Raw genomic sequence first — 27,457 nt, 5'->3', positions numbered from 1 at the left:
ATTTGCCCCAGCCCTGCTCAGCCAGTCACCGGGCTTACTTAGGGTGGGGACAAGGGCGTCTGCATGGGGTCAGTGTGCAGCAGCACCACCCTCTCACCCTCGCTTCCCCCATTACAGGCACGCTATCAACAACGGGCCACTCCACCAACTACGTGATTGCTGTGGAGATCCCTACGGACAAGCCAGAGAAGCACTGGATCAAACGGGGCACGGCCCTGATCTGTGCCCTGGACTTTTAGCCAGAAAATGCAGTGAGCCGAGGAACCCACTGCAGCTGAGGATCTGAGCCGGGCTGCTGCCCCCTCTCCTCGTGCCCTCTCTTCTGCTGAGGTGAGTCCTGCCCTTCCCCTGCTGAGGTGTGTCAATAAATGGAGCCTGGTATTGTTGCACTCCCCATGATTACTTCAAATCTCTACACCAGACAGAGCTGCCAGCAGAGATAACAGGGCCTGGAGCTGGCACGTGGTGCTCCCAGCCCCACTGCCCCCCACCCCCTTCCCTCACACACCTCTTCCATGGCTGGCCATTACAGGATAGCTTTATTCCTTCAGACAGATCCATTATTTACAGCACTTGATATTAGACACAGCAAGAGACAGAAGGATTTTCTTTCCTTCAACAAATACCAAAAGAACTGTTTCATAGTCAAGATCTGCACACATATTGAAAAAAATTCAGTCCTCTCCTGTGGCAGCTCCACCCCAGGACAGTGCTGGGGAGCAGTGCTCACCTCTGGCATCTCAGATTTCTGCCAGGCTCCTGGGGGCTGGCAGGAGGCAGCCAGGCTGTACCAGCAAGCTCTGGTTAGCAGCCAGGGGGAAGAGATGTGGGCTCCCTCTGCTGCTGCCCCCATCCCACCCCCACCACTGCAGCAACCCTGCCAAGGGGCTTTACCAAGCCACAGCCAGAGTCCTCGTGCCATGTCCAGCACCCCCCAAGGCCACCATCTGCACCTGGTCTGTTCACAACTCACGGGCTTTCTCTGGGGCCTGCTGCAATGCTGTGTGACCCACAAGCATTGCCAGGGCCACAGAGCTGGTCCCAAGGAGAGCAGCCAGGGCAGAAAGAGGCACTGGCCACTCCCAGCACTGCCACAGAGGGCTGGGGACAAGGCCCAGCTCCAGAGATGAGCCTACCCACCCTCATCCAGCAACAGAGCTGCCATGGTCCTCTGGGGAGCCAGGCTACATGGGGAAGGTGTCACCATCCCCAGGAGTTCAGCCAGCCCTGGGCAGTGCAGTGTGGGGTGGGTGCAGAAGCAGCTCTGTCCTGGAGCCACCTTGCTAAGAATGGCCAGAGTCTGGGTTAGGACCAAAAATCAGTTTGGGGAACGGAGGGAGAAGGATAAAAAACATGAACATCATGAAAACATGAACATCCCAGGGAAGCACAGAGCTGAAGGCCCAGACACAGGAGGACACAAGCCACAGCCAGCTGTGGCCAGCACAGCCTCACATGGGCATTGCCAGTGTTCCCACAAGGCCAGACCCATCCCCAGCTGGGTGGGCTCCTTCCCTCCAGTCACAGTCCTCAGCCAGGGTGCTGAGACAGAGGTGACAAGGTCTGGCTGCTGCCATGGCGTGGTCAGGCAGCCGAGCACTCCAGACTCCCTCTGGCTGCAGGGACTCCTCCAGACAGGTTCTTGCCTTTCACAGCTTAGGCGCAGAGAAAAACCCGATTTCCCTTTGTCCCCAGGCTCCACCTGGGCAGAGGGCTTGTCACTGTGGTCCCTTTCCTTGGGCAAAAGGTAACATAGATGCAAGTGCCAGTGCCCAAAGCCACAAAGCCCAACTGCTGTTTGCAGCCCTGGCTACTGGCGCTTGGCCTTGTAGGGGCGGGAGCGTTTCCGGCGGTCCGGCTTCCTCTGCTTGTGCAGGCGGCCGATGCTGACTCCCTGCCGCCGGCGCACCGAGATGTTCTGCTCCACCAGGCTGGCCAGCATGCCTGCAGGGAGAGCACACACACGGCCTGGAGGGCTGGGATCTCCCATGCCAGAGGGCAGCCCTGCCTCTCTCACTCAAAAGCCAGCACTGGGCATCTATTGGGACTATAAAGTGGAAGGAGAAAGCAGAAATCTGTGGCTCCCCAGGTGGAGGGTCAGCCTGTGCCCTAGGCCTGGCCTGAACAGGGAGCCAGGCAAAATGAGCAGCCCAGGCTCCCAGCTGCTGCTCCATCACACTTAGTGCCCCAAACCCTCTGCCCCATGAGCACAGCTCACCTTCCTGGGCCAGCATGGATATGAAGGTACAGATGAATTCATCATAATTGTGGGTTCTCCTCTGGTCATCGATCTACAAAGAGACAAATCCACAAATAATCCACAAGCAGGGGGCAGGGAGAAGGGAGAGTTCAAGGTTAACAGGGGACAACGAACTGGCATGCCTGGCCCAGCCCACAGACTAGGGAGACTGAAGCAGGAAGGGACCCACATCCCAGCTTATCTTAGGCCAGTGCACAACTGGGACTGTCTCCATCCCAATTCAGATGCCAGCATGTTCCCAAAGAGCAGCTGGGAAGAGGTGAAGGTGGGCAGGGGAGATATCTGCTGCCTCCTCTGCCTCCTATCACTGCTGATGTTCATCCCAGCACTGTATCACCCTCCCCCAGGCTGCCAGTGCTGGCCCAGGGCTGTGGTCTGTCCTGGTAACAGCTCTGCCCCGCTGGGCTGTTTGCTAACAAGAGACTCTGAATGTTCCTCATCACCATTCTCAGCTGAACAACTCCCTCCATTTTTACATAAAACCACCCCAGACAAAAGTCTTTGGGCAGCTAAATCAGCAGTGCAAACAAGCCAGCAGCACACCTTGAATTTCTTCCTCTTCTCTACCTCCTCCTTCAGGCAGGCCTCGTAGTTTGCAATCTCTGCTTCCACACACTTGAGCAGTGCCAGCAGCTCCTGCAGGATCAAGCAGACCAAACATGAGCACAGACCCAGCCACAGCCCAGGAGCCAGCAGGGTGAGCTGGCAGGTGCTCATGTCTGTGTTAAGAGAGGCTCCATCAAAGAAAAAACTCACCAGGGGAAAACAAGGTGATCAGTTCATTGAAAGGCATTCACTATGGTTAACACCAGGGGAAGTGTGTTCTGCCCCAGCCCCAAGGTTTTGGGCCAGGGGAAGGGCTACATGCGTTCCAGAATCCACCCCCCCCACCCAGCACCTGCTTCCCCTCAAAAACAAAACCTGAAGACTTCCCTTTGGAATAGCAGTCCCTACCCAGCTCTCCTCCAGGCAGCCCTTGGTGCCCTTGTGCTGCCTGAGCCTGGTGGTGCTCTTAGTGGAGGGCACAGACAGGCTGTGAGTTACCAGTAGGCTGGGGCTTGGGGTGCAGGGAGTCACCAGCTCCTGGCCCAGAAGAGAGCACAGCAAGCTGCACATCTCAGCTGCAGAGACAGGGTCTGTGCCCACTACCAAGGCAAAGGTCCCCGAGATGACACGAGGCACAAAACCTGCACTGCCCTGTGCCTCAAGGCACGGCTGCGACGACACGCGAGGGGACACCGTGCACATGCAGTTCAGCCACTGCCAGCGCTGCTGCGCCTCCGGGTGAGCTCCACGTTCCCAGGGCTGTCGCAGCACAAAACTCACCTTGGGAGAATACTTTTCCCCCCCAGGGTGATCACTGGTCCTGCCAAGTCCCACCTTCTCTTTGCTGTCACTGGCCTCACTGCCCTCCTTCTCCTCCAGTTTGATCATAACCGGGGCCTCTTCACCAGGCTTGATGGAAGAGGGGGAGTTTTTCCCATCTACACACAGGGGAAGGAAGTGTTAGGAGCCACCACAAAGGACTGGCATCCCCTCTGAAGTCAAAGGACACTGTCCTGTCACCTCAGACAGGACACCACCCCTACAGCAGGCAGGCACCTGCGGCAGCCAGCGGGCAGAAGACGCCGTCCTCGGTGAGGTGCAGCAGGCCGGAGCTGACGATGGGCCCCAGGTCCCTGACGGCGCGGTTGTAGCGCAGGCAGTCGAGGCGCAGCAGCCCGTCCTCCTCGCCGAACAGCACCTTGGAGATGTGCGAGGTGACGGGGCTGGAGGGGCGCGTGGGGTTGGCCGAGCGGATGGGCGAGCGCAGCGGCGAGTTGAAGGCGCTGCCGATCTCGGAGGCCGTGTCCGTGCTCTCATTGCTGGGCGTGGGGGATGGCTGGGAGTGCGTGACCACGGCCACGGCGGCACCCCCGCCGCTCGTCTTGATGGACAAGGGGATGGAAAGGTCCTTCTGAGATTCCTTCAGCTTCTCAGCCAGGACGTTGATGGTGTTGGGCTGCAGCACGGAGAGCTGACCATCTGCAGCCCCTGCCACGTGCTCTTGCTTCACTTGCCCTTTCCTCTTGTACCTGCCCAGAAACACAGCAGGGAAGGTGAGTAGCTGGTGGAAAGAGGTGAGTCCCACCATGGACACTGCCAGCTTTGTGATCAGCAGTCCAGGCTGCCTGCCGGGATGAAACAAGGTCTGAAACATCACCCACAGCACCACCAGCTTCTCTTGCAGCACCTCAGCACCACTGAGCCACTCAGCCCCAGGGATCCCTACACTGCTGGGGGGCACAGGGTGCTGTGTACCCCCCACTCTTCTTCCAAAGCTCCCTTGCTGCAACCCCAACTTCCTGGCCTCAGCAGCAGTCCAAGCACACCAACACTGTCACCAGGAGCTGAAGTGGCAATCAGCACTGTGGAACCAAGGTTCCTCAAAGCCCCAAAGTCTGCTGCCAATACACAGCTACTCTCAGGAGTAGCTGAAATTCAGAGTTGGCTGAATTCAGAGTTGGCTGTAAAGAGCTACAGAAGGACTTTACAAAACCCAGTGAGTGAAAAATAAAATGGCAGGTGAAGAGAAGAACAGAACTATCAAGATCTAAGGAAGGAGGTCAGGGAAGTCCTCACTGACAGGTCTGCAAATGTCAGCTCCCAGCCCTCTACCCACACCTCAAGCTGTCACCTGATGGCTGAGTTGGTGTTACGAACTTCCTCCTCATCATCATCATCATAGTCATCCTCATCATCCGAGTACTGCTGGTGCTGTCGGACTGGGACCCGGTTGCGACCCACTCCTGCTGCAAGGTCTTCCTCCTCCTGCAAAACACCACTGCTGAAGGCCTGCTGGCAGCAGGGCACGGAGGAAGAGCCCAGTGGACTCATCCTTGGTCCAGCCCAACACCAGGACTTGGCTCTTTAGAGAGGAAACAGGGACCCCTCCCCATTTTTGTTCAGTTTACCCACATTAAGGTAAATCTCCTTTGTCAGGTCAGTCTTTTTTTACCCTCTCCCCTTCCAGCCTGGGTTAGTGCTGGGCCAGGCTTAGGCCAGCTGACAGCTGTGGTCCCAGAGAGGGGAGGGAGTGCAGGCAAAGAGCTCAGCTTGAATCAGCTGTGCTGCCAGCCTGGCACTCCAGCCTACCTGCATGGGGGACTTGGCATAGTTGTGGTTATCCAGGAAGGCTGGCAGTCTCTGCACAATGGGGTTGGGGTTTGCTGGAGGGGCCCCATTGATGCCGCTCGCTGCTGTCTTTGGCACCGGTTTGGATTTGCTGGGTGGGCTCTGCGTGGCCGTGGGGTGGCCCTGGCTGGTGGCTTCATCAGTGCCATCTGCCACACAAGCACAGCACAGCCTTTCATCACCAGTACTGCCACCTTTTACTCAATGTTCTCTACCACCCCTTACTCACCCAGGTGAGAGAAGAGCTCTAACACTCCTGGACTGCACCTCCATCTGTCACCGGTGTCCCCAAACTCCAGCCCTCCCACTTTCAAGCTTCACACCCTCCAACACAGCCCCAGGCACACAGGCATCACCATACCCAGCACAGTGCACATGGAGCAGGGCTCACAGAAAAGAAAGTGAAGCTGACAATAAAACTACCCCAAGCCCCCAGCCAGCTGTTGTCACCACCCTGTGCTCACCCCATGGCAGGCCAGGCTGGCAGCACTGCTGGTACAAGGCCCTACCTGGATGAGTGCTCTCTGGAGTCACAGTCTTGCTGCTGGCTGGCTTTGCCTCTTCACCAGGCTGAGACTCCTGAGACTTCTGGGTCTGGATCAGCTCAGGCTGAGTTACTCGGATAAGCTTGAAAGCAAATGACAGAGAAGCTGCATGCTGGACCAGCAATGACCCAAACCACATCCTTCCCACTCAAGCACTGCAGAGCTCATGGGGGTGAGCCAACACCAAGTGCCCAGGCCTTGCCCTCCCTCAGGCTGGGCCGCCCTACCTGCTGCAAGGCCTCCAGCACAGTCTGGCGGTTCATCTTCAGGATGTGCAGCTTGGACTCGTACTTCATCCTGCGGTCAGGCACCACGGCCATCAGGTTGAAGCGGATGTCATGGTACGGCTCCCTGCAGGAAGGGCAGAGCCCTCAGCCACAGGATCATGGTGACAGCCCCATCCCCACCTCCTGCCCAGGCATTTAACACCAACACACCCATGGCTTCTCCCACAACCAGGTCAATCTCACAGTGGCCAATGAAGCAGTACAAGGTTTCTTCAGCTACCACACAAAACACTCTGAGAGTCACAGGTCAGCTGAGGTGGGAAGAGACCTATGGGACTCATCTGGTCCAGGCCCTGCTCCAGCAGGATCACCCAGAGCTGGTCACAGGACAACATCCAGACAGCGTCTGAATAGCTCCAGATATGGAGATTCCATCTTTAGGCAACCTGCGGCAGTCACCCTCATGCCCAAGCATCCAAGAGGCCCAGCTCAAGACCAGAAGCACCACTCCTTCTCCTATGGACTTGAGCTAACACAGACTTAACCAGGCCATTCCTAATGCTGTGCAGCATTTGCAGGGACTGTGCATCACACAGGGAATGCATGCTGTGCAGGCAAGAGAAGGCAAGGGCCAGAGCACCTGCACCTCTCCATAGGCAACCTCCACTTCCACAAGCTGCCGTTCAGAAACCACAGGACAAATAATCCAGGGGAACATGGCAAGGGGCCAGTGCTTGCCCCCTGGGCCAGGACATTACCCTGCAGTGGCCAGGCCAATGCGCTCCATGATCACTCTCCTGGCTTTGTCCGTCCACTCCTCGTCATCTGCCCACGGCCCTGTGAGAAGAACACACAGCTGCACTTAGCAAAGCAAGACATGCTGAAGTAAACCAGGTACAGGAAGTGGGTACCTTACCAAGGGACTGACAGACAGAAACCTGGCAGGGATATATAACTGCCTGAAGGACAGAACTGAGGGGTCAAGTTGTAAGAGAAGGGAGTAACGTGGGCAGCCCAGTGGGATCTGTTTGGACCAGCTGTCTCAACACACAGTGGTTATTTTACACAAGGAGAGAGCAAGGAGATAAATTTTCCTTGCTATATGAAGTTATTTCAAAGCTGAAGGACCTTATGGCCCTGAGCAACTGGGAGGAAAATGGAAAAACAAAAGCAATGCATTTAGAAATAACATTCTAGGCACAGTCCCCAGCCTAGAACACACAGGCTCCAAAATTAGCCGTCAAAACTCGGGACAAATCTGGGAGCCATTGGAGTCTGGGAGCCAGTTAACTAAGAGGCAATGAAAAACAATACACCTGAACACCCCAGGGTGCTATTCACCTGTGCAGCAGGCAGGGACAAGTGGCTCTTACCGTGGTCAATGGGATAGACCTTCAGCCCATCGAGCTCAAAGAGCCGTCCCTTGATGGGCACGTAGCTGACAAAGTGAAACGCCTCCATGGTCCGCACGGCGCTGATCCCGTTCTGCTTCTCCGGCAGGTGCCGTGGCTCTGGCCTGCGAGGGACAGGGGCCATGGAGAGCCTGCCTCCTCCAGATGGGGGCAGCTGCAGGCCCCACACTCACCTGGCATGGCTGTTGTGGGCCTTGGCCAGCTCCGGGGCGTTGCCGATGGCATAGCCTTTGCTCTGCAGCCAACAGCAAGAGAGGACAACAGCTGAGAAGTGACAGGGAACAAATAAAATGCTTCACCTTCCCACTCCCTCCCTCCATCTACCCACAGGAGCAGGACAGAAACCCCCAGGTACATCCTCTAATTTTCTGAGTTACAGGTAAAGTCCAAGATGGAAAAAGCACACAATTTCTACTGAATAAATTACAGCTGGAGAAAAACAAAGTTCACAATAGGTCTGAAGGGAGGAGGACTTTTGATTACAGGGAGTAAATGACAGAAGGCTCAGAGCTGTGCCCAGCCTAAAGGGACCAAGGTTCTGAGCACGGCAAGGCAGGAATATGAGACAGAAGAGGCAGGCCTGCTGCAGTGTGCAGCCACAGAGGCAGGGAAGGAGCCAGCTCATGAAGAGCATCACCCCAAGAGGGGAGCAAGCGGCAGAGCCACCTGTGCCACCCCTGCACAGCCCTGCCCGACCCTGCCCCTACCTCAGGGCTAAAGCCTTTGGTGAAATCCTTCATGCGGCTCAAGGTGGGGCCCAGGTCAACATTGTTGCAGTTCAGGAGGACGCTCAGCAGGGCATGGGTGGCACAGGAATTGGGGATCAGCTAGAGAGTAACACAAAGACCAACTTAACCAGCAGGAACAAGGCAGCCTTTCAACAACTCCTGTGTTGACAATAATGAACTGAAAGCACTGATGCAAGAACCATCAGCACTTGTGAGAGCAGTGACCTCAGCTCTCATAGGAAGGAGGGAAAATTAGTATCACTGAGTGAGCCTCACCATGCCCCACAAGCATCTGCTCACAGTGCAGGCCACAGCCTCCCAGCCTTCACTGGATTCCCTCCAACCTGGAGCTCAGGGAAGAGGAGCTGCCCTCATGACCAGTGCAGCCTGTCAGTCTCACACTGTTTCCCTGAGGTGTCACAGGAGACACCCCACACACACTATCACCCCACCTGGAGCCTACCTGGTGAGCAAAGAACATGTTATTGACGATGTCATCGTCGATCACCGACGTCTCGTCCACCAGCGTGGAGACCTTGCGGCGCGAGCGGCGCTCCTCAATCCACTTGAACAGGAAGATGAACCCATACACGGGGCTGCACAGAGAAAGCAGCAGAGCTCTGCACCAGCCACACCACTGGGCTGCTCCGCCCAGCATCAGAAACCTCTGATTCACGGCACCAGTGCCATCTTTCTGGCAGTGACCATCCCTGCCACAACACTGCTGAGGACACTCCTGAGCTGATGCTCCAGGCTCAGCCAACAATCAAGCTTGAAAACTTTGGGGATTGACAAGTCTTAAGAGGCTGAAGACAAAGAAATGGAAAAATCCCCTCTGGACACTGACTGGCCACTGAATGACCCTCCTTTTACACTGACCTTGGATTAATTTCTGAGAGGAATTCAGCAATGGCTTTTAAGAAGCGACAGCCTCAAAGCCTTTTCACAGCACCAGGACAGGGAGAAAGCCCACGCTGCAACCACACCACCTCTCCATGGGGACAGGGAGTTGAATCCCTTGGAGGATGTCCCCCAGCTGCCCCAAACCTGAGGAAGCTCTCCTGGTCCATCACTCACAGCTCTGACCTCCACGACAGACAAGCCCCTCTGACACCTGGCCATGAGTTCCCAGGCGCACAGACCACTCTGCTCAGCACAACTCACACTCTCAGGCCTCTGACTCACCCTTGGCATTTGCTCTGCAGATCATAAATCTCTTCTACCTGCACTCCCTTGACCCCTGCAGACAAAGGAGAGAAACTGGTGTAAGGCCCACCAGGAAGGACAGGGTAATATCAGGCACAAAACCAACTCCTCAGAAAGGTTTCTAGGACTTACCAAAATCTTCAACCAGGAGTGTGAAAAGACCTGAAAGGAACAAAACCAACAGGTTACTTCTGGCTGAAGAGAGCAGAGAGGAAATCCACTGCCATCATCCCCTGAGAGTCCCACATGGTCCCAGGCCAAGGCACAGCCAGAGATTCCACAGCAGAGGCACCAGGATCACACCCAGTGCCAGCAGTGGGGATGCTGAGCTCAGAGTGCTCCAACAACCTTCACCCCTCCATCCCCACAGACCATCCTCTTCCTCAAGGGAACCTGAACCAACTCTTCCCTGCCAGAGCCCACTGCAGCTGGCTGCCAAGTGAGCAGCAGGGAGCACCTAAATGACACACACACACCTGCAACCAGAGAGATAAATGACTGAAGATATCACTAGACACTTAAAAAAATATAATTTCGGTTCATGTTAGTGAAAATCATTGAGGGGAGATCCAGATCACAGCAACAGGGCTGCAGGGAAGTCCAAGGGCTGAAAGAAGCTCATCTTCATCTCCCTGTCTCTTTGGGGGAACCAAATCCAACAGCCTGTTTCCAGTGGCTACAAATTACAGGAGGACATAACCAGGGACACAGAGACAACCACAAGAAAACAAGGATTATCAGATATCTGAGCAGCAGCTGCCCCTCTGATGCTGGAGCAAAGGCAGTCAGCCCAATTCTCAGGCAGTCACTCTGCCTGTGGAGGAAGCGAGTTCGAGACTGGAATAACAAATCTGCTTTCTTAGCTCCCTTAGAAAGGCTGCTGAAAGCCTGGGAGGAAGTCCAGGGAATACCAATAAGAAGGATTAAATCCAGAGAAACATCTCTGTAAGCAATGGATTTAAGGACCCTGATGTATGTGACTCAATTAAGAAGAGCCCAAGGGGCTTCCACACCAAAGCTGAAATGATTAAAACAGGGAGGAAACTCTTGGGAGCGAGAAGTCTTCATTAATTGAGCAGAAAACATTGTATTTCTTACAAAATGGTCAGTGAGAAACAATATGCTGTGGAAATAACATGCTTCAAACCAGTGGGAGGCCAGGCCATTACACCACATCCCATCACCTTCCTCGTCCCTTCCAGCCCCACTGTTTTCTCTGGCATATTTCAGCATTTCATTTTACCTCAGCACCCACAAGAGGCACAGCCCTGCTGCTGACAGCTCTCCTGGAACACTCCAACACCCACACCACGTTATATGGCTTGGCTGGACACGTCCTGGTGTCCACAAGCTCACACAACACTATGCCAGCAGCCTGCATGTCCCCAGGGCTCTCCTCCCCACCCAAACCTGGATCCACCGACCCTTCCTGACCAGTAAAGCACCCACACATTCCACCCAAGCCCCGGTCAGAGGCAGGGGAGAGAGATTCAGCTACTGGGATGTGCTGAGAGCAGCACATGGGTCACTCCTAACTTCTGTCCCAGGTGCCACCCCTGCATCCAAACTGCCACATAGCCAAAAAACCCTGCCTATGCCCAGACATTGTCCCCCAAGCAAATAACCTTCCCTCCCAGCTGTGGGAATCCAAACCATGTCCTGGGACTTTCTGCCGTGATGAAGGCCAGGAGGGGAATGATTTCAGCCTTTTCTAAGTACCAGTAAAGAGAATAAAGAGCAGCAAAACTGGGGGTGACTGGGACAACAGACTCCTTTGCTGAGTGCAAGAGACAAGGATAATTCCAGAGGTCACATTTCCTCACCCACAGCCCCAAAAAACTCACCACCCCATCCCAGAGAGCAGGTCCCAGCCTTGCACAGGACAGCCCCATTGCACACTACAGGAACCCAGAGGGTTAAAACAACATTTCAGACAACACCAGCTTTAGCCCTAAATCCCAACCCTGAAACAACTCCGTGACTCTGCCACAGCACCCACCCCAGGGCAGCGGGAAGGGAACAGCCCTGCCTTGTGCTCCCGCACCGCCCCAGCCCCACCGGTGCTCCCATAGCCCCAGCCCCCAGAACTTCACCCGCACACTCCATACCCGCAGCCCCCCCAAGCTTTACCAGCTCATCTCCAGCCCCCCCAAAGCTCCCCCCGTGCACCCCAAATCCCATCGCTACACCCCACCCGTGCCCCACAGCCCCAGCCCGCCCCTGCAGCCTCCCTGGCCCGTCCGCCACGTCCCCCCCAGCCAGGCCCCGCTGCCCGCGTGTCCCTCAGAGCCCCTTGGCCGCCCGGAGCTGTGCCTCGGCCCGTCCCCAGCCGCGCCCGCTGCGCGGTGCGGTGTCCCGGCTCACCGGGGTCGCTCTCCAGCTCCAGCCAGCCCTTATTCATCTTCCCGCGGGCCGGGCCGCGCCGCCATGTCCGGCCCCCACTGCGGGCCCCGCCGGCGCTCCCCGCTCTGCGTCATCGCACGCGGTGATGTCAGCCGGCCGCGACACGCCGCCATGTTGGGGCGGGGGCGGACGGGCGGGCCCGGGATTGCCTGGGAATGGGCCAGGAATGAGCCGGGAATGCCTGGGAATGGGCCGGGAATGGCCTGGGAAACTGCTCAGAATAGGGGCCCGGGATTGGCCCGGCATGGCCTAGGAATGGCCCGGGAATGGTCCGGCAGGGTCTGGGAATTGCCCCGGAATGGCCTGGGAAACTGCTCTGAGGCAGAGCCCGGGAATGGCCTGGGAATGGCCCGGTGTTCCCAGGAAATCTGCTCTGAGCAGGAAGAGGCCCCCGAGCTTTTGCTGCTACCCATCCATACTGTAACGTTGGGTTTTCGTGAATATTAAAATAGATTTACATGTGTGGTGTTAAAGCAACTTTGTTGTAAAGATACAGTTTGTATTTCTGTTGGTCATTGAGCTTGGTGAAATAGCTGATGTGTGTGTGCCTGTGTTACACTCCCTGCTGGGATGGGATAACATCCCATGGACACAGGATGAGGACACCTGTACAGATGTGCAGCCACCAGCACTCACTGTCTGAAGGCAGAGTGGGCCGGGGACAAAACTGCAGCTGGTGATAAAATGGACCAAACCCACAGCCAAGGAATACACGTGCTCTAGAAGGGTGGAACCAAGGAGGAGCCATGCTAAACAGTTCCTGGAATATGTAAAATAGTTTGGGGAAACGTTTAGTATGCATAATTGTTTATGAATATGTAACAGGCTAATGGCGTAGAAATGCTACATGAAGGGTGTTTCCAAATAGCAGGTGTGCTCTTGGCTGAGACACACCTGGCCATAACAATCTTTACTTTATGGGCTTTGTCTCCTATTGTCCTTTATTTACTGTTTAAAGGTTTACAGGACAGTGAATGTGTTTTTCACAGGACAGTGAACATGTTTTACACATTCTTCCTGGTGCAGGGTGTGCAGGAAGGATGGATGTCTGGAGCTTATTGCCCCTAAAGCAGTAGGGTTTGTCACATCTCTCTGTGCTTCTGGTGACTGATTTCCAGCCTCTCTACTCTCCCTTTCCTCACTGTGTGCTGCTACTTCCCTTTATTGTCTGGGGACTTCAGCTATTGGCACATGCTCGTCAGCTTTATGCCTGCAGTTCTCCAGACACTATGGTACTCAATGCTTGTTCAGTTCTGCCCTGTGCCTCAGGGACCCTCTGCTCCTTGTGACACCCCACAGCACTGCTGGGGACAGGCCTCCCCCAGAACAGCAACCTGCAGGGCTGCAGGATGGAGCCCGTGCCCCGTGCTCATAACAGGGGCTCTGAAAATTTACATGTTGGGCAGAAAGAAATGGCAAAAATGATAATGTGGGAGCATCTGCCTGCTGGGGCTGTGGCGTTTTATTTGTCTGTGGGGTTGTTTGGGGATGGTGATGATGATGGGGCTCAGACTCAGCAGCCCGGGCTGCCCTGTTGCTGAGGGCTGCACTGCCCAGCCTCTCCTCCCAGCAGCTGTCGAAGGATGAGAGGGACACGGTCTTCAGCTGCACCAGGGGAGGTGTTGGACATCAGGGAGAATTTATTCACAGCACAGGTGATCAGACCTTGGAACAGGCTGCTCAGGGAGATGTGGGGTCACTGTCCCTGCGGGTGTTCAAGGCAAGGCTGGCTCTCGCACTCTGCCACGGGCTGGTGACACAGCAGTGTCGGGTCACAGGTTGGACTCAGGAGTCTCTTCCAGCCCAGTGGGTGCTGTGATTGTGTGCTGAAGGTGTGAGGCCTGGCCTGGCCAGCAGCCCCACCGTGGCTGCCTGGGAGGCCGGCAGGCTGCCAGCACTTCCTTGGGAAGCAGGATAAAAATAGAAGAAGTGGCTTTGTTCGGGGCCGTTCCCACGCCTGCCCGGCCCCAAGGATCCCCTCACCCACCCTGCCCCGGGACAGTGCCGGGCCCAGGTGGGACTCCTCCCCTGCAGAACCCGGGGTGCTGCCTCCTCCCAGCCCCAGGTGCATGTGGGCGTGCTCATGGCTGCTCAGCCCCTCCCTGGCAGTTCCTAGGGTCACAGGTTGCCTCAGCTGGCTGGTGATCACCAGCGACAAGGCTGCAGAATGCAGCCCTGAAAAAATCTCTCCTGCTCCAGCCTTAGTGGTAAATGCACCCAGGAGCACCAGGCTGAGCCACCCCAGAGATTTACTGGGAGCAGGGACAAAATACCTGTACAAAAAGTACAAAAAAAGAAGGGAATATTTAGGGACTGTTTGCTCCTGGTGCATGTTCCTGCTCAATCTGAAGCATTACTGGCTCTGGTGCCACCTCCAGCGTGTCACAGCTCACCTCAGGCCAGATCCCAAAGGCAGCAGAGCCCTCAGGGCCCCTCCTGCTGCCTCCCCCAGCTTGGGCAGCCCAGCCCTGCTCTGTGGGGCACAGGGGTGCACAGGTCAGTGCAGGCACTGCAGAGCTGCGTAATCCGGGCCCTGGGGAATCACACTGCTGTCTCATTTCAGGCTTTTCACCCCGTCCCTCCCTGTCTCTGCATGCTGGCTGCTGTTCACCTGTGCCCCCCAGGCCTGCAATTATCCAGATCCCCGTGCTTGGCTCCATAAATCAGCACCACCCGCACCACTCCCCTCCCTGCAGAAATGTCCCAGCCTGCCAGCCCCACCACAGCTCTCCCATCCCAGGAGGTTGCAGGACAGGTGGGACAGGGAGGAAAAGAGGGCAAAGCCCCCAGCCCATCTCTGGGATGGGGCAGTGCTCCCAGGGAGCTGCTGCTGCAGCACAAATGCCCACGGGGAGGAGAGATGATATCATGACCTGGCTTTGTGTGAGCTATTTAGGGCCTTTTAATTATTATTACTATTATTATTATTATTATTTTTCTTTCCCGTTCCTGCAGCTCTGAACAATGCCGGTCCCGGCGGGGCTGCGGTTCACACCATTGTGTGGGGCTGCCCTGCCTCAGGAAGGGGCCGATCTTTATCACCCCGGGCTCAGTGAGTGAGCTCATTCCGGCTGAGGAAAGCAAGGAACACCTTGCTGGCAGCCTGGAGGTGCCCTCCATGCTCCTACCCCCAACCCCTGCATTTGGGGGAGGCCCTGGGTGCTGCTTTAGCTCTGCCAGGCAGCAGAGGCCCACCCAAACCAGCCCTGCAGGGCCACCCACCAGCAGAAACCACCCCCGGTGTGGTGCAGCCCCCCAAACTCTGCTGGGGCTGCCCTCTGCCTGTCCCTGCTCCCACCTGGGCACAGTGACAGTGGTGGCATTAGTGCCTCTCCCAGTGTTTACCCAGGAACAGGTCTAACCTGCCCACAGCCATTGGCTTTTCTTTTCTCCCCAGCCCTGTCCAGCCCTAAAACTGTGAGAGGGGTAGTGGGGAGCTGCACCCAGGAACAGCTGGCACTGCTGAGTGTGTCCCAGTGCCAAGGGAGGGTAGGCAGGAGCCCTGTCCCTCAGGACACAGCTTGGGTGGCACAGCACAGCTCTGGCTCCCCAGGCACAGCAGGTGACAGAGCTCCTCCTGCACACAGAGGCTTTTTGGGATGATGCTGGCTTTCCCCCATACAGATGAGCAGGCATCATCTTCCCCAGGCTCTGTGCTGGTGTGGAAAGAGCCTGGAGCCATCAGCCGCTCCCCATGGCACCACACATGGCCCCAGTATTCACAGAGGGACCCAGGCAGCACCTGGGTGACAGCATGGCCTGGGTGGCACTGTGCCACTGTGCCCCAGCCCACCCAGGCACCACGGCCCCCACCTGCTGCATCACCTGCAAGAGCAAGGGGGGCCAACATGTCCCACCTCACTGCCTGTTTGTGAGGTGACCCTGCAGCCCCTGAGGGTGACAGGGACCTGCCCATCCAGGAGGACCAGGCTGGCAGCACTGCAAGCCACACAGCAGCAGGTGAAGAGGCCCCAGCAGCAGCACAGGGAGCTGGTCCCTGCCCACAGCTGCCCCACGTCCGTCCCCTGCCCTCCCTAAGTGGCCACTGCGTGCCGGGGCACGCGGTTCCTCTCGCTGTGGGCTTTGCCTGTCCGTCCCTTCTTGGCCACGTCCACGCCAGCCAGGACCAGCTTGGCCTGGGCCAGCTTGCTCTTGCGGTGCTGGGGGCGGCTGCTGCACCAGAGGCGGGCGCAGTACTCCTCCACACGCCGCGGGTTCGGGGAGCTCACCAGGTGCATGATGTCCTTGAACCAGCTCTTGGGAGCCTGTGGCACCAGCCGGGGCTCAGGGCACAGCAGGGCTGGGAGCTCGTCCCCCGGGCCCCGGGGGAAGGAGTGAGCCAGCTGCTGGCTGGGGATGACCCGCAGGGCGGTCTTGGCCACGGTCTGGGTGAAGCCATGCTCCAGCGTTTTGCAGTAGTAGGTGCCGGCGTCGTGCCGGTGCAGCCTGCGGAACAGCAGCCCCTGCTCCGTCTGCACGATCCGCTCGTCCGTCTTCACCTGCGGGCCACCGGGGGTTGGCAGGGTGCGGGTGTGCCCCCACGTCCCTCCCGTGTCCCCACATCGGGAGCAGGGCAGGGGAGCCTCACCTCGTCCCGCTGCTCGTCAGGCGGCCTCTGCACAAACCACTGCACGCTGGCCTGCGGGGAGCGGGGCATGCACTCCAGGAAGGTGCTGTTGTCCTCTGCCCCGTAGAGCACCTTCTCCTCAACGCTCTCAAAATCGTCCACTAGGGCAAACACAGGCATGGGCTGGCAGGGAGCACATAGCCAGGCTTCCACCTGCCCCCACCAGGTGCCAGCCCCTCTTGGCTACTGTGTGGCTTCATCCCCTTCTCTCCCAGTGCCCCAGCCCAAGCAGCACCCACCTTCTCTTGGGGCATGCCCTGGTCTCTGAGATGGGCAGGTGAGGGTGCCCACATGGAAAGGCCATAAGCCCCTCTGTGTGCCAGGGCTGTGCATGTCAGGCCATCCTGGAGCACTGTGAGGAGCCCCCCAGCCCTGGGACCCCCAGTGTCTCACCGGTGAGGTTCTGGTCCAGGCACTGGTGGGCAGGGTTAGCGTGGCGCCCGTCCTGGCGGCGCTGGCGGCGCTTGCCCGAGGGCTGGTAGTGGGTGCAGGCAGTGCCATCCCAGGCACAGTAGGGATCCCTGGCCAGGCAGCACTCGGCACAGGCAGTGCCGTAGGACTCGCACTGGTGCAGCCGCACCTGGGCCACGCCCAGGCTGGAGCCCACATAGAGCGTTTGCTGGGGGAACAGCACCAAGGTGGTGAGGTTGGCAACCCCCATGGGCTCAGTACCTGGGGGCCCAGCCAGGACACCCCAGGGCACACATGACATGGCTTTAGGGAGCTGGTGACCACAGCTGGACACCTGCCTGGTCCCCAGCCCCGTGGCTGAGCCTTGTCTGTACTCACACGTTTGACAGAGATCTCCATCTGGGTGATGGGCACAGGCATCTGTAGGGGAGGGGAGTGGACATCAGGCTGGCATAATCCCCACCACAGACAGCCTGGCTCATTCAGAGCCACCAGGGCTTGGCAGAGCATCAGGAATGTTTTGGGGAGGGTGAAAATACCCCCAGCCAGCCTCTGCCCTCACAACCCTGAGACCTTCCAGTGGCCAACAATGCAGTGACAGCCCTGACCCTCCATCCCTACATGTGTCCGCAACCTAAGCCCACCCCACTGCCCCCTCCCTTGCAAGTGGGGCAGTAAATGTCACCTTAAAAACCTGCAGCTCCTCTAGGATGACTTCTTCAGTCACGGCTGAGTTTGTCTTCTGCGTGACCACCACCTTGAGCACCGAGCCAGCATCTGGGGGCCCAGGAGGATGGAGGTGTGAGCACCCTGCATCTCGCAGCCCAGGGGGTGCCCACTGGGACCCCCAGCTCTGCGGCTCCTTCCTGCACTCTGCCCCTGCTGCTCACCTGTGCCGAGGAAGAGGATGTCATGCTGCCCATCCTCAGCCTCCACCCTGTCCACCACGAGCTGGCGCAGCCGCTGGGGCAGGTCAGTCTTCACCAGGAGGGGCCGGCGGTGCCGGGGCAGCACGGGCTGGAACATGAGGGGGTGGGCACGGGCAAAGTGCAGCACCTCATCAGGGAAGTCCTTGGTGGTGCCATACTGCCGCCGGGGCTGGTTGGTGGTCTTGCTGGGACACTGCAGGGACAGAGGGGACCAGCTCAGCCCAGACACCCCTGCACCCATCACTCCTTCCCCCTCCATCGTCCCTCAGAGATGTCTTGGGTCCCTCTCTGCCTTCCAGTTTGGCATCCATCTCTTCCACCCCTGTGCCAGAGCTTGGCAAAGCATCAGCTGACCTCTTCAGCAGGTGAGAAATGGGCATGGCTCCATCACCAGCCCAGAAGAGCAGCTGGAGGAGGGGAGGGACCTGGAGCTCCAGGGAGTCACTCACCACGCCCGGCCGTGGGTAGGGCACCCTGCCCTCGTAGGCAGCCCACTGGTGATGGGGGCTCTCCCGGTGGGCAAAGGGCCCGTTGAACACCTCCCTGATGTCGGCCATGCGGTACACACAGACAGCAGAGCCCCGGAAAACGTGGCTGCAAGGGGATGGAGAGGGGGTTGAGCAGAGCCATGCTTGACACTGCTGGCAGCAGGGGCACCCACATCCCCAAAACACATGGGGAGCAGCCAGCAATCCTTGGTGACAGTGACAGGGCAGGTCATGGGCAGCTGCAGCTGGATGTCCCCAGAGGCTGGAGCTGGAGCACTCACCTGACAGTGCTAAAAAGGGCATAGATCTCTGGGTTCTTCCTATCCTTCGTCCTCAGCAAGAAGACATCCTCTGGAAATGAAAGCATGGGCTTTTTCCTGAAATCCAACTAAGTGACTAGCCCCAGTGAGATACAGCTCCACTTGTACAGAGCTGTATCTCACTTACCCAGCTCACTCCTTACCCAGCTCATCAAAGTAGGTGTCAATGCCATCAGGGCCGGGGACTGAGCACACCAGCCGGGCCTTGTTGAAGGTGCTCCACTTGTTGACCAGCACCCTCTGGCCACCAGCATCGTTCTGCAGGGACAAGGAGTATCAGGGCGACTGCTGTGACTGGTGCATCCCTGTCCCCCACGGTCCCCACCAGCATCCTACCACGCAGACACGCCCCACACGGCTGACAATGGCGTGCTCCCTGCTGTCTGCCTCCACCACCTTCTCCGTGAAGAAGAAATAGGCTTTGTCATTGTCCCGGTCATCGTTGTCTGGGATCAAGTGGGCTGCCACAAATTTGGGATCTGCAAACAAGAGCCAGTCATGTCAGGTGAGGAGAGAGGGCACAGCCACCAACTCCAAAGCCTCAGTCCATGCTGGGGCTGGATGCCAGCCAGCACCACCCCCAGACCTTGCTGCCCTGGTGCCTGTCTCTGCCCTTAGCTGGCATGGGGGATGCTGCAGCATGGCCACAGGGTTGGTGGTTCCTGGCTGGGGGCAATGGAGGGGCAGAGGGCAGCTGTTACCATGCAGCAGGCGCTGATCCACCTCCGTGCGCAGGGCGGAGCGCGTCCCCATGCTGCGGAACACGCCAGGATCGCGCCCCAGGAAATCTGCCGTGAGGCCGGCGTACAGCTCCCCTCCTGCAAACACACCCAGCTGCTGCCACGGGGACCGGCCCTGGGACACCCCCGAGCTCCCACATCCCCAGGAGGACACCCACCGATGACGGTGCTGGCAAAGGCGCGGCTGGGCTCGTGCGGGCACCGGCCCCGGCCGCTCTCCACACTGGCAGCGTCCAGGCTGAAGGTGTGCTGGGGAGGGAGCAGGCTGGTGAGCCCTGGGCCATGGTGGGGCCACCTCTGCTCCCTGCCCAACCTGCACCTCACTCAGGGCACCCAAAGGACCATCTGCAAACAGCTTTTTGAGGCAAGACTGATCCCATGAGGGTGCATGGCAGCTGAAGGGGACCCACCAGCCCCGTTGCTTGCTCGGCTCCCTGGTCAGAGTGATCATGGTACAGACAGGGCTCCTGCTGCCCAGACAGGGCCAGGCTGTAGGGAGGGCTCTGAGGGGTGCCCTGCCATTTCACCCCAGCCAACCTGATTTATGAGCAGTGAGCTGGAGAGGAGAAAATGCCACCCCTACCTCAGCCCCTGGCAGGACACCAGCCCCTGGGGACAGGTCTATAAAGGGGATCCCAGGCCAGACAGGTGGGAAAGCTGGACAGGGAGTAGCAGAAGGACAACGGGACAACAGGGAGCTGGTTCCTGACACTCCCCCCACCACCAGTACTCAGGTTAGAGCAAACAGCACATCCAGCATCCCCCTGCAGTCCCAAGGCCCCTCAGGAGAGAGGCAGGCAATGGGGACCCACATTCCAGGGCTGTCCTGCTGGGGATGCTGCCCTACCTCACCACGGTGCCCCACATAGATGAAGGTGCACATGGGGTGGAAGGCGCCTGTCCCGCAGGCCAGCAGGTGTGTCCGGTTGTAGGGATGCAGCACACGGACATAGTTGGCACAGTCAGTCTGGGGAACAGCAGGGACAGGAAGGGTCACGGGGTATTGAAGGGTCACTGGGTCACTGTGCCCGCCCCAGCTCCCTGCCTCTGCCTGGGGCCCTGCCACAGTGGGTGAGCCCCAGCCCTGGCTCCCAGGGCTCCACCCAGCCTGGTGCCAGGGATCTGGGGTGGCAGCTTGTGCCCACTGACAGGGCTTGCATGGACTTAATCTGGGTGGGCCCCAGCCCACTGCAAAACTACAGGGCTTTTTACTGCTCCTCCTGCTGCCCAGAGCATCCCGGGGAACCACACAGGATCCAGCTGCCATCTCCTGCCCACAGGCACCTGTGCACTCACCCTGTGGCACAGTGCACGCTGGCCAGGGCAGCAATGTCACCTGCCCTGCAAGCTGCACACCCTGCCCCGAACCCCTGGCGCCCAGGACGTGACCAGATGCAAGGACATCCTTCCCCGTCACGTTCCTGCTTACGCCAGGGATGAAACAAAAGGAGGAAACAGTGGAGACAGAGACCCACAGGCATCCTGGGCTGCCTCCAGAACAGCCCTGCTCGCTGCCGTCTGGAATTGTCCCCTTCTCTGAAGGACGGCAGCAGTGACATTCCCAGGGCTGGAGACCTGCCACCTCTGACTTTGTGCATTCTCTCCTGGCAGTTCCCATTGGAAAAGGGCTCCCATCCTTCTCCACCATTAGCTTGGCAGCTCCCCCGGCCAGCACCAGCCCTGCCTGCCCTCCATTGTCCCCTCCACAGCGGGATGCAGGCCCCTCCTCTGCTGGGAACACCGCTGCCCAGCCGCCCCGGGGGCTCCCAGCCTCCTGCTGTTTATTTTCCCTTCGCAAAGAGCCTCTAAAATAGCAAGGGGAAAAAAATATACGTTCAAGAAAAATAAAAAGTTGAGCCTGGCCTGGCTTGGATCTGTCGGTGAGAGCTGGTAAAATAAACACAGAGAGCAGAACAGGGACTCCTGGGAGTAATTTGTCTGGGCCAGGGGAGCCTTGGGGACTTTCTCCCCGCCACAGTCCTGCTTCATATCGGGCAGGAGGATGCAAAAACGGGTAAGGTTTAGGGAACAAGGTCACCAAACCTGAGCCAGTTACAGATTTCCCACAATCAGGGACAGCCAGGATGGGGCAGGCAGTGTTGCTGGGGTCTGGAGCACAGCATGGGGGTTTGGGTCCCTCCAAGCTGCAGTCCCAGAACCCAGCTAACCCTGCCTGCTCGTGCTGCCACACTGGGACATGCTGGCCACCACTCTGTGAGCACAGCAACTAAGACAGGTTTTCCAAAGCCTGGAGCAAGCCTCCTGCGTGGCCAGGATTGGCCACAGATTCCCTGCCTCAGTTTCCCTCTTGCACCAGGATTAACTGGCCCCTGAGCCCCAGGGCCATCCCTGGCAGGTGACATGGCACAGCCCCAACATGGGAGGAGCCATCTGTCACAAGGGGACCCATCTGGCACCCCCAGCTCACAGCAGAGCACACACGGGGAGAGACTCACCCCTGGGTCCTTCCCCTTCTGAAGACACTCCTCCGTCTGCCCAGGGCGGGGTGGCCAATAGATCTGGAACACAAAGGGTGGGCTGGAGCAGGGAGGGGGGACAGCAGACACCCAGCCATGCAAATCCACGTCCCCAGGCTGCCAATGGCAAGGAGATAGAGGGACAGAGAGAGGGACCACAGCTCCCTGGAGCCCACCCAGCCAGGCACTCCCACCCCACAACCCCAAGCAGGACCCTCCCTCCTGGGCAGATGCAGCCTGGCAGTCAGAGCCCACAGCCGGGCTGGATTTGGGTGGTGATGCTGGGAATGGCTGGAGCTGCCCTGGAAGGGGGTGGGCTTGTGGGTGGCCTGGGGAAAGGGTACCCAGGGGACAGCAGGAGTGATGGAGTCTCTGTCCCCCACAGCCTTTGGCAGCTCTCAGACCGAGGGCAGCTTGGGTACACAAGCCCTTGACCCCACTGCAGTGACCCAGCTCGCTGAGGGGCACTTCATTTCCTCCTCCCCTCTCTTCAGCTAGAAACAGCCCAGAGCCGGGTTTGGAAAACAAAAAGTCAAAGTGGAGAGGGTGAAAGAGGAGGGGAGCCAGCACCCAGCATCATCATTCTGGTTCATCACCTCTCCCACCAAGGAACCAGGAGAGATTTGGAGGCTTTGCCAGGTGAACCCTGGCACAAGTTCTTGCAGTGATGGATCCCTTTAGCTCCTTGCCTCTGCAGGCTTTCAGCTGAATATTTGCCCTCTGAAAAGGATGCCCAGATGGGGATGGGCATCACTCCATCTCCCAGTGGCAGTTTCTTAGAAGAGTGGAGTCCAAAACAATGCTGAGTGCCCAGCTCACTGGTGAGCTGCACCACCAGTCTCCTAGGCTGATGATCATGACTAACTGCCAGCTAATTTCCCTCCAGCCACCTCAGCCAGCCTGCCCTTGCCAGGCACTACAAGTTTACAGAATAATTTCGAGGCACTTGAGATGAGGCGATGCCCAGGGCAGGCCTTGCTGCAGAGTGACTTCGCCCAGCTCACTGGACACCGACAGGCCCACAGGGAGCCAGGGTGGGGACAGACACCCCCGGAGCACCCAGCTCACCTCCTTGGCACCTGCAGTGGCCCCGTCCAGGAGCAGGGAGTAGAGCACATCCTTGCCTCCGAGGAAGAGCCGGTCGCGGTACTCGTCCAGGTAGAGGCAGCGCAGGCCCAGGGAGCCGCGGTGGCCAAAGAACAGCACGGAGCGGTTGGAGGCTAAAAGCTCTGCCAGGAAGAGGTGAAAGCATCATCAGCAGGAGCCATCCCATCCCCAAGGGCTCCTCTGAGCTGCTGAGTGTCATGCAGCTGCGCAGGAGCCAGCAGAGCTGCTCACAGCCACCCCAGCCTGCAGCATCTGCCTCATGGACACCCCAGCCTCAGCCTGGCTGGAGTGCTGCCCTCCCTGCCAGCCAAGGACAAAGCTGCAGAGCCAGCAATCAGCAGCAGGGTCCCAGGAAAGGCTGCCACCCCCAGCAAGGTTTGGCTGAACCAGTCCAGACTCCCACTGTGGCCGTGCCACAGCAAACTGGGCTGGGCAGTGCCACCAGCCCCAGGCTGGGATGGAGGCGAGACCGGACACGGGGTGGGTGCAAGGCAGGTCCTGTCCCTGCTGGGTGCCAGCCAGGGACACAATAGCAGGCACCCAGCCAGTACCATGGGGAAACTGCCACACAAAGCCCGCTGCTGCCAGTGCCACCAGAACTCACTGGCAGGAAGGTTTCCTCCATGGCACAGACCAGGCACTTGGGAAGAGGCACCAGCATAGGGGTATCCCAGAGATGGACATCACATCCCAGACAACAGGCTCTGACAGCCAAAGCCCCCAGAGCAAGTCCAAGCCTGAATCTCGTGCAATGCCTCACAGTGATGATGACATGGGGGCAGTGGCTCAAATGGTTTCCAGTAGGAAATTACTTTCAGGGTCATCGAGCCGGCACAGTGGTGCCCACAGAGTGCCACAGCTGCCAGAGGGAGAGGGCCAGAGGGAATGGTTCAGCTTCACAGGGCTCTGAGAACCCATCCTGACCCCAGGCCAGGCCACTGTGCCTGCCAGACAGAGAAGGAGAGGACAAAGCACCATTGATGAGCACAGCTCTGTCCCCAAACACCCTCCAGCCTGGAAGAGTGCCAGCCACTGCAGCTGACCCCAGGGAAAAACCCAGCCCCAGCATCTCCCACACATGTCCCCAGAAGAGGGACATGGTGCTGGGACAAACCCAGTCACCACAGGTCAGGACACTGGGCTACCAAGTCCTGCTCTTGCTGGGGGGACATTTGTCGCTTCCAGGAAGGAGGTGGCCAGTGACATAATTCCCATTCTGGTGGAAATGCCTCTTCCAGGCCCTGCAAGGGAGGCAAGGTCCATCCCCAGCAGGGGACAGCAGACACCTTCACCCCACTACACACCCTATCCCTGCTCAGGGGCAGTTCCCAGTGCCCCAGGGGCATGGGGGATACAGCCCCAGTGCTCCATCCCCATTGGAAACACCCCCGTGCCTGCAAGCAGGGCTGGCTCCAGGCAGTGCTGGTCCCTTCACCCAGTCTGGCACCCTCCTCCCTGTGTCCTACAGCACCAGGTCCTCCCATATGGCCAGGTCCAGCCCAGGAAAACACTGTCGTCTCCTTCTATTCTTGCCCAGCAATAATATTTTCCCAGCTCAAAACAACACTGGCAAAGTCGGCAGGCTCCTTTCATTGTTTCAGGCAAGGCTTCCCCTTCTCCCCCAGACCTGGAGAATTCCTCCTGTGCCTCGGGTTACAATGGCTCAGGGCTCCTTCCCCTGCAATCCCCAGAGACCAGCCCTTTGCCATGCCCATCCATCCCTGGGACACCCTCACCCCAGGGTGGGGTCCCTGGGGAGGGACAGCAAAGAGTACAGGAAAATATTGCTGGTCCTCACAACAGCAAAATGCTCTTTCTCCTCTCACATGAGCCACTGCTAGAAGTGAAAACAAAAGGGAAAGAGCGGCTGGAAGTGTGAGGGAGAGCTGGGTACACGGCCACCCCTGCACCCACAGCACAGTGCCTGTCCCTGTCACCCCACAGAGTCACCTCACAGCCAGAGCCAGCAGCCACGCAGAGCCCAGGACGAGGAGCTCTGCACAAACAGCCTCAGCTCACCACGGTTTTCATTTCAGAGACTAATGTCTTTAATTGAAATTTTCTTTTTCTTTTTTCTTCCCCCGGGGAGAAGGCGGTGGCAGAATTTGTTTCATGGGAAATTTCAGTTGCTGTTTCCAATTTGGAAAACGAATGGAATAACCAGCTTAAGGGAGAAAAAAAAAAAAAAAAAAAAAAAAGGCAGCTTCCAAAGGTGGCTGGCTTCCCGTGGGAGGCTGAGGAGCTTCCACCCCGCCCCGGGCAGCTCCTCGCACCTGGGAAATGGACTTTGTGCTGGAGAGGATCAGACTCTGAGCCAGACACCGAGCCCCGCGATTCACCCCTGCTGAGACCCCAGATCCCCTCACCCTGTGCCAAGGCCAGCCTGAGGACACCGGGTCGCGTCCCGGGGCAGAGCCATGAGCCACGCCGCGCTCGCAGCATGAGGGATGGGGGGCACTGTGTGCCTCAGTTTCCCGTTCCACAGACAGGCAGACCCTGGGGTCACCTGCTGTGCCCCAGGACAGAGCAAGGGGTGCAGCCAAACCCGGGAACCCCCAGCCCAGGCAGCACAGGAGCGACTTTCCCTGGCACTGCAGCTCCCGAGGCTCTGGAAGTGCGGGGCTGCCCAGGTCTGTCCCCCTCCTGGGAAGGAAGGGGGAAGATATACATGATGTAATTTATTTTATGTTGCATTTTTTAGAGCAGGTTCATTGCTTTGAGGCCGGGAGGAGACTGGGGCGCCCCAGGCTCTGTCAGGTTTGGCTGGAGCAGCCACGGATTAGGCTGGCAGAGCGGGGGATGCGGCGAGCCAGAGCAGGATCACAGGGAGAGCTTTAATTAAACCCGAGCGCTGCCCCCGCACCCCCGAGGGGCCCCGGCACCCGCAACCCAGCGCGACGGGGCTCGGGGGTGCACCGGGACCCCCAAACAGCCGGGGGCAGGATGCTGAGCACCCGCCCGGCACAGGAGCCAAAGCGTGCAGGGCCAGGACACCGCCGTGCCTCAGTTTCCCCGCACGCCGCGTGGGAGACGAGCCCCCATGGCAGCGGCGGGGCTGGCGCGGAGCCCGGCGGCACCGGCACATCCCTGTCCCCGTCACCCCGCTCCTCTCCTCCTCCTCCTCGGGGGTCCCCTACGTCCCGGCGGGGAGCGGAGGGTGCAGAGCAGCCACCCACGAAACCCCAGCACAATTTGCCCACAAACCGCCCCAAAACCCCGCACTGGGTGCAGCTCCCGCAGCTGAGGCTCCCCAGGTCCCCAACGCTGTCCCCCGAGGTCACGCCTCCCTGGCCACCCCCGTCCCGTCCCGCAGCAGGTGCCCCCGGCCCGGCTCACCGCGGTAGGACAGGCGCAGCCGGGGCAGGCTGAGCCCCGCCGCCCAGAGCCAGCACAGCGACAGCGACACCGCCACCCGCATCCCGCCGCCGCGCCCTCGGCCCGCCGTGGCACCGAGCCTTTATGGGGCCGCCATCCGACCGCCCCCGGCCCGCCCCGGCCCGCCCCGGCCCGGCCCCGCCAAACCCCGGCCCCGGGCGGCGGGGATGCGCGGGGACACGGCCCCATCTCCCGGGGAGACCCGAGAGCTCCGCGCACCCCAAAGTGTCCCTGCCAGCGACGCTTTAGTGCGATACAACAGCTTTAGACCTCACTGCAGTCCCCTTCTCCTGAAGTGACCCTGGCAGCACCTCCGGCTCATCCCCGAGGATGGGGAGCAAGGCAGGGAAGCTCTGGTCCCCTGGTCTCGCACCGCTGGAGGAGCAGGAGAGGCCACACAGACCTGTCCCCAAGGAGGATGCTCGGCGTGCTGTGATCGCCCAGCATCAGCAAGCACGCAGCTGTCAGTCCCATCTCAGTGCCAGGAAGGCTGGGGACAGCAGGCCAGATGGGGAGGGGAATGAGTAGGGTGCCATAGGGGGAGCACAGGGTGCCACAGGTAGCCTGGCACACCAATAGGGCAGGGAAAAGCAAAGGTGCCAACACCCCGGGCAAGGATCCTGGCCCGCAAGGACCCCAAGGTACCCACACCACTCCTGTGCCATCCTCCCCCACGGCTGCTGGGTCACTGGATGTGGTTGTAGGAGACCTCAGATGCCAGCTTCCCCTGAGAGCCTCATCACACAGCATGTCCTGCACCCAAAAATGTTGGACTTCCCCCTGCACTGGATGGAGGGGAAGGAGCATCCTTCCCCACAGGAGCTGGTGGCTTCTCCCTCAGTGCTTCATCACCACCAGCCTCATCTGTCCTCCCAGCCCAGCACACGACACCCTCATTACTCCCAGCCCCCCAAGGGTTCCAGCAGCTTTTTTAATTAAAACAGAGGTCAGGAGGCTGGGAAGCCTGGCTCACCCCCACCTTTTGTAATGGAGCAGCTCTGGCAGCCTCCTGAGCCGTGTAAAACCAC

General features: G+C 58.9%; 3 protein-coding genes across 7 annotated transcripts in view; 1 reads left to right on the top strand and 2 right to left on the bottom strand.

The window, feature by feature from the left end:
- The window catches only part of DNAH1 (dynein axonemal heavy chain 1), a 73,768-nt gene extending 72,466 nt beyond the window's left edge, over nt 1–1,302 (top strand). For both annotated transcript variants that reach the window (XM_026792475.2, XM_074549956.1), the window contains exon 79: nt 118–1,302. In XM_026792475.2, the coding sequence (XP_026648276.2) occupies nt 118–239 (122 nt within the window). In that variant the 3' untranslated portion in view covers nt 240–1,302. The remainder of the gene's footprint in view (nt 1–117) is intronic.
- Nucleotides 521–12,068, bottom strand: BAP1 (BRCA1 associated deubiquitinase 1). 4 transcript variants are annotated; one of them, XM_074549959.1, is made up of 17 exons: nt 11,917–12,067; nt 9,685–9,714; nt 9,532–9,586; nt 8,810–8,942; nt 8,326–8,445; nt 7,792–7,853; nt 7,580–7,722; nt 6,965–7,043; nt 6,207–6,330; nt 5,944–6,061; nt 5,396–5,583; nt 4,938–5,071; nt 3,863–4,335; nt 3,587–3,744; nt 2,804–2,896; nt 2,219–2,291; nt 521–1,944 (listed from the first exon to the last, which is right to left on the bottom strand). In XM_074549959.1, exons 1-17 carry the CDS (start codon nt 11,951–11,953, stop codon nt 1,811–1,813), a joined length of 2,154 nt encoding a protein of 717 aa, XP_074406060.1. In that variant the 5' UTR covers nt 11,954–12,067; the 3' UTR covers nt 521–1,810. The 4 variants fall into 4 exon arrangements, with proteins under 4 accessions (XP_074406060.1, XP_074406061.1, XP_074406063.1 ...); XM_074549960.1 differs by having other exon boundaries at nt 3,641–3,744; XM_074549962.1 differs by lacking the exon at nt 11,917–12,067 and adding an exon at nt 10,029–10,360.
- A 141-nt stretch (nt 12,069–12,209) lies between these two features.
- SEMA3G (semaphorin 3G) lies at nt 12,210–26,543 on the bottom strand. The gene is made up of 16 exons (XM_074549958.1): nt 26,391–26,543; nt 23,016–23,176; nt 21,927–21,989; nt 20,318–20,437; nt 19,629–19,719; nt 19,432–19,548; nt 19,067–19,209; nt 18,874–18,988; nt 18,692–18,761; nt 18,372–18,516; nt 17,884–18,115; nt 17,679–17,770; nt 17,372–17,413; nt 16,976–17,201; nt 16,544–16,683; nt 12,210–16,454 (listed from the first exon to the last, which is right to left on the bottom strand). Exons 1-16 carry the CDS (start codon nt 26,470–26,472, stop codon nt 15,990–15,992), a joined length of 2,304 nt encoding a protein of 767 aa, XP_074406059.1. The 5' UTR covers nt 26,473–26,543; the 3' UTR covers nt 12,210–15,989.
- Between the last annotated feature and the right edge of the window lie 914 nt (nt 26,544–27,457).

This window comes from Zonotrichia albicollis, chromosome 12 (genome assembly GCF_047830755.1).
Source record: "Zonotrichia albicollis isolate bZonAlb1 chromosome 12, bZonAlb1.hap1, whole genome shotgun sequence".
In the NCBI taxonomy this organism is placed as follows: Eukaryota; Metazoa; Chordata; class Aves; order Passeriformes; family Passerellidae; genus Zonotrichia; species Zonotrichia albicollis.
The sequence above is the reverse complement of the archived record's forward strand: the minus strand, read 5'-3'. Positions and strand labels throughout refer to the sequence as shown.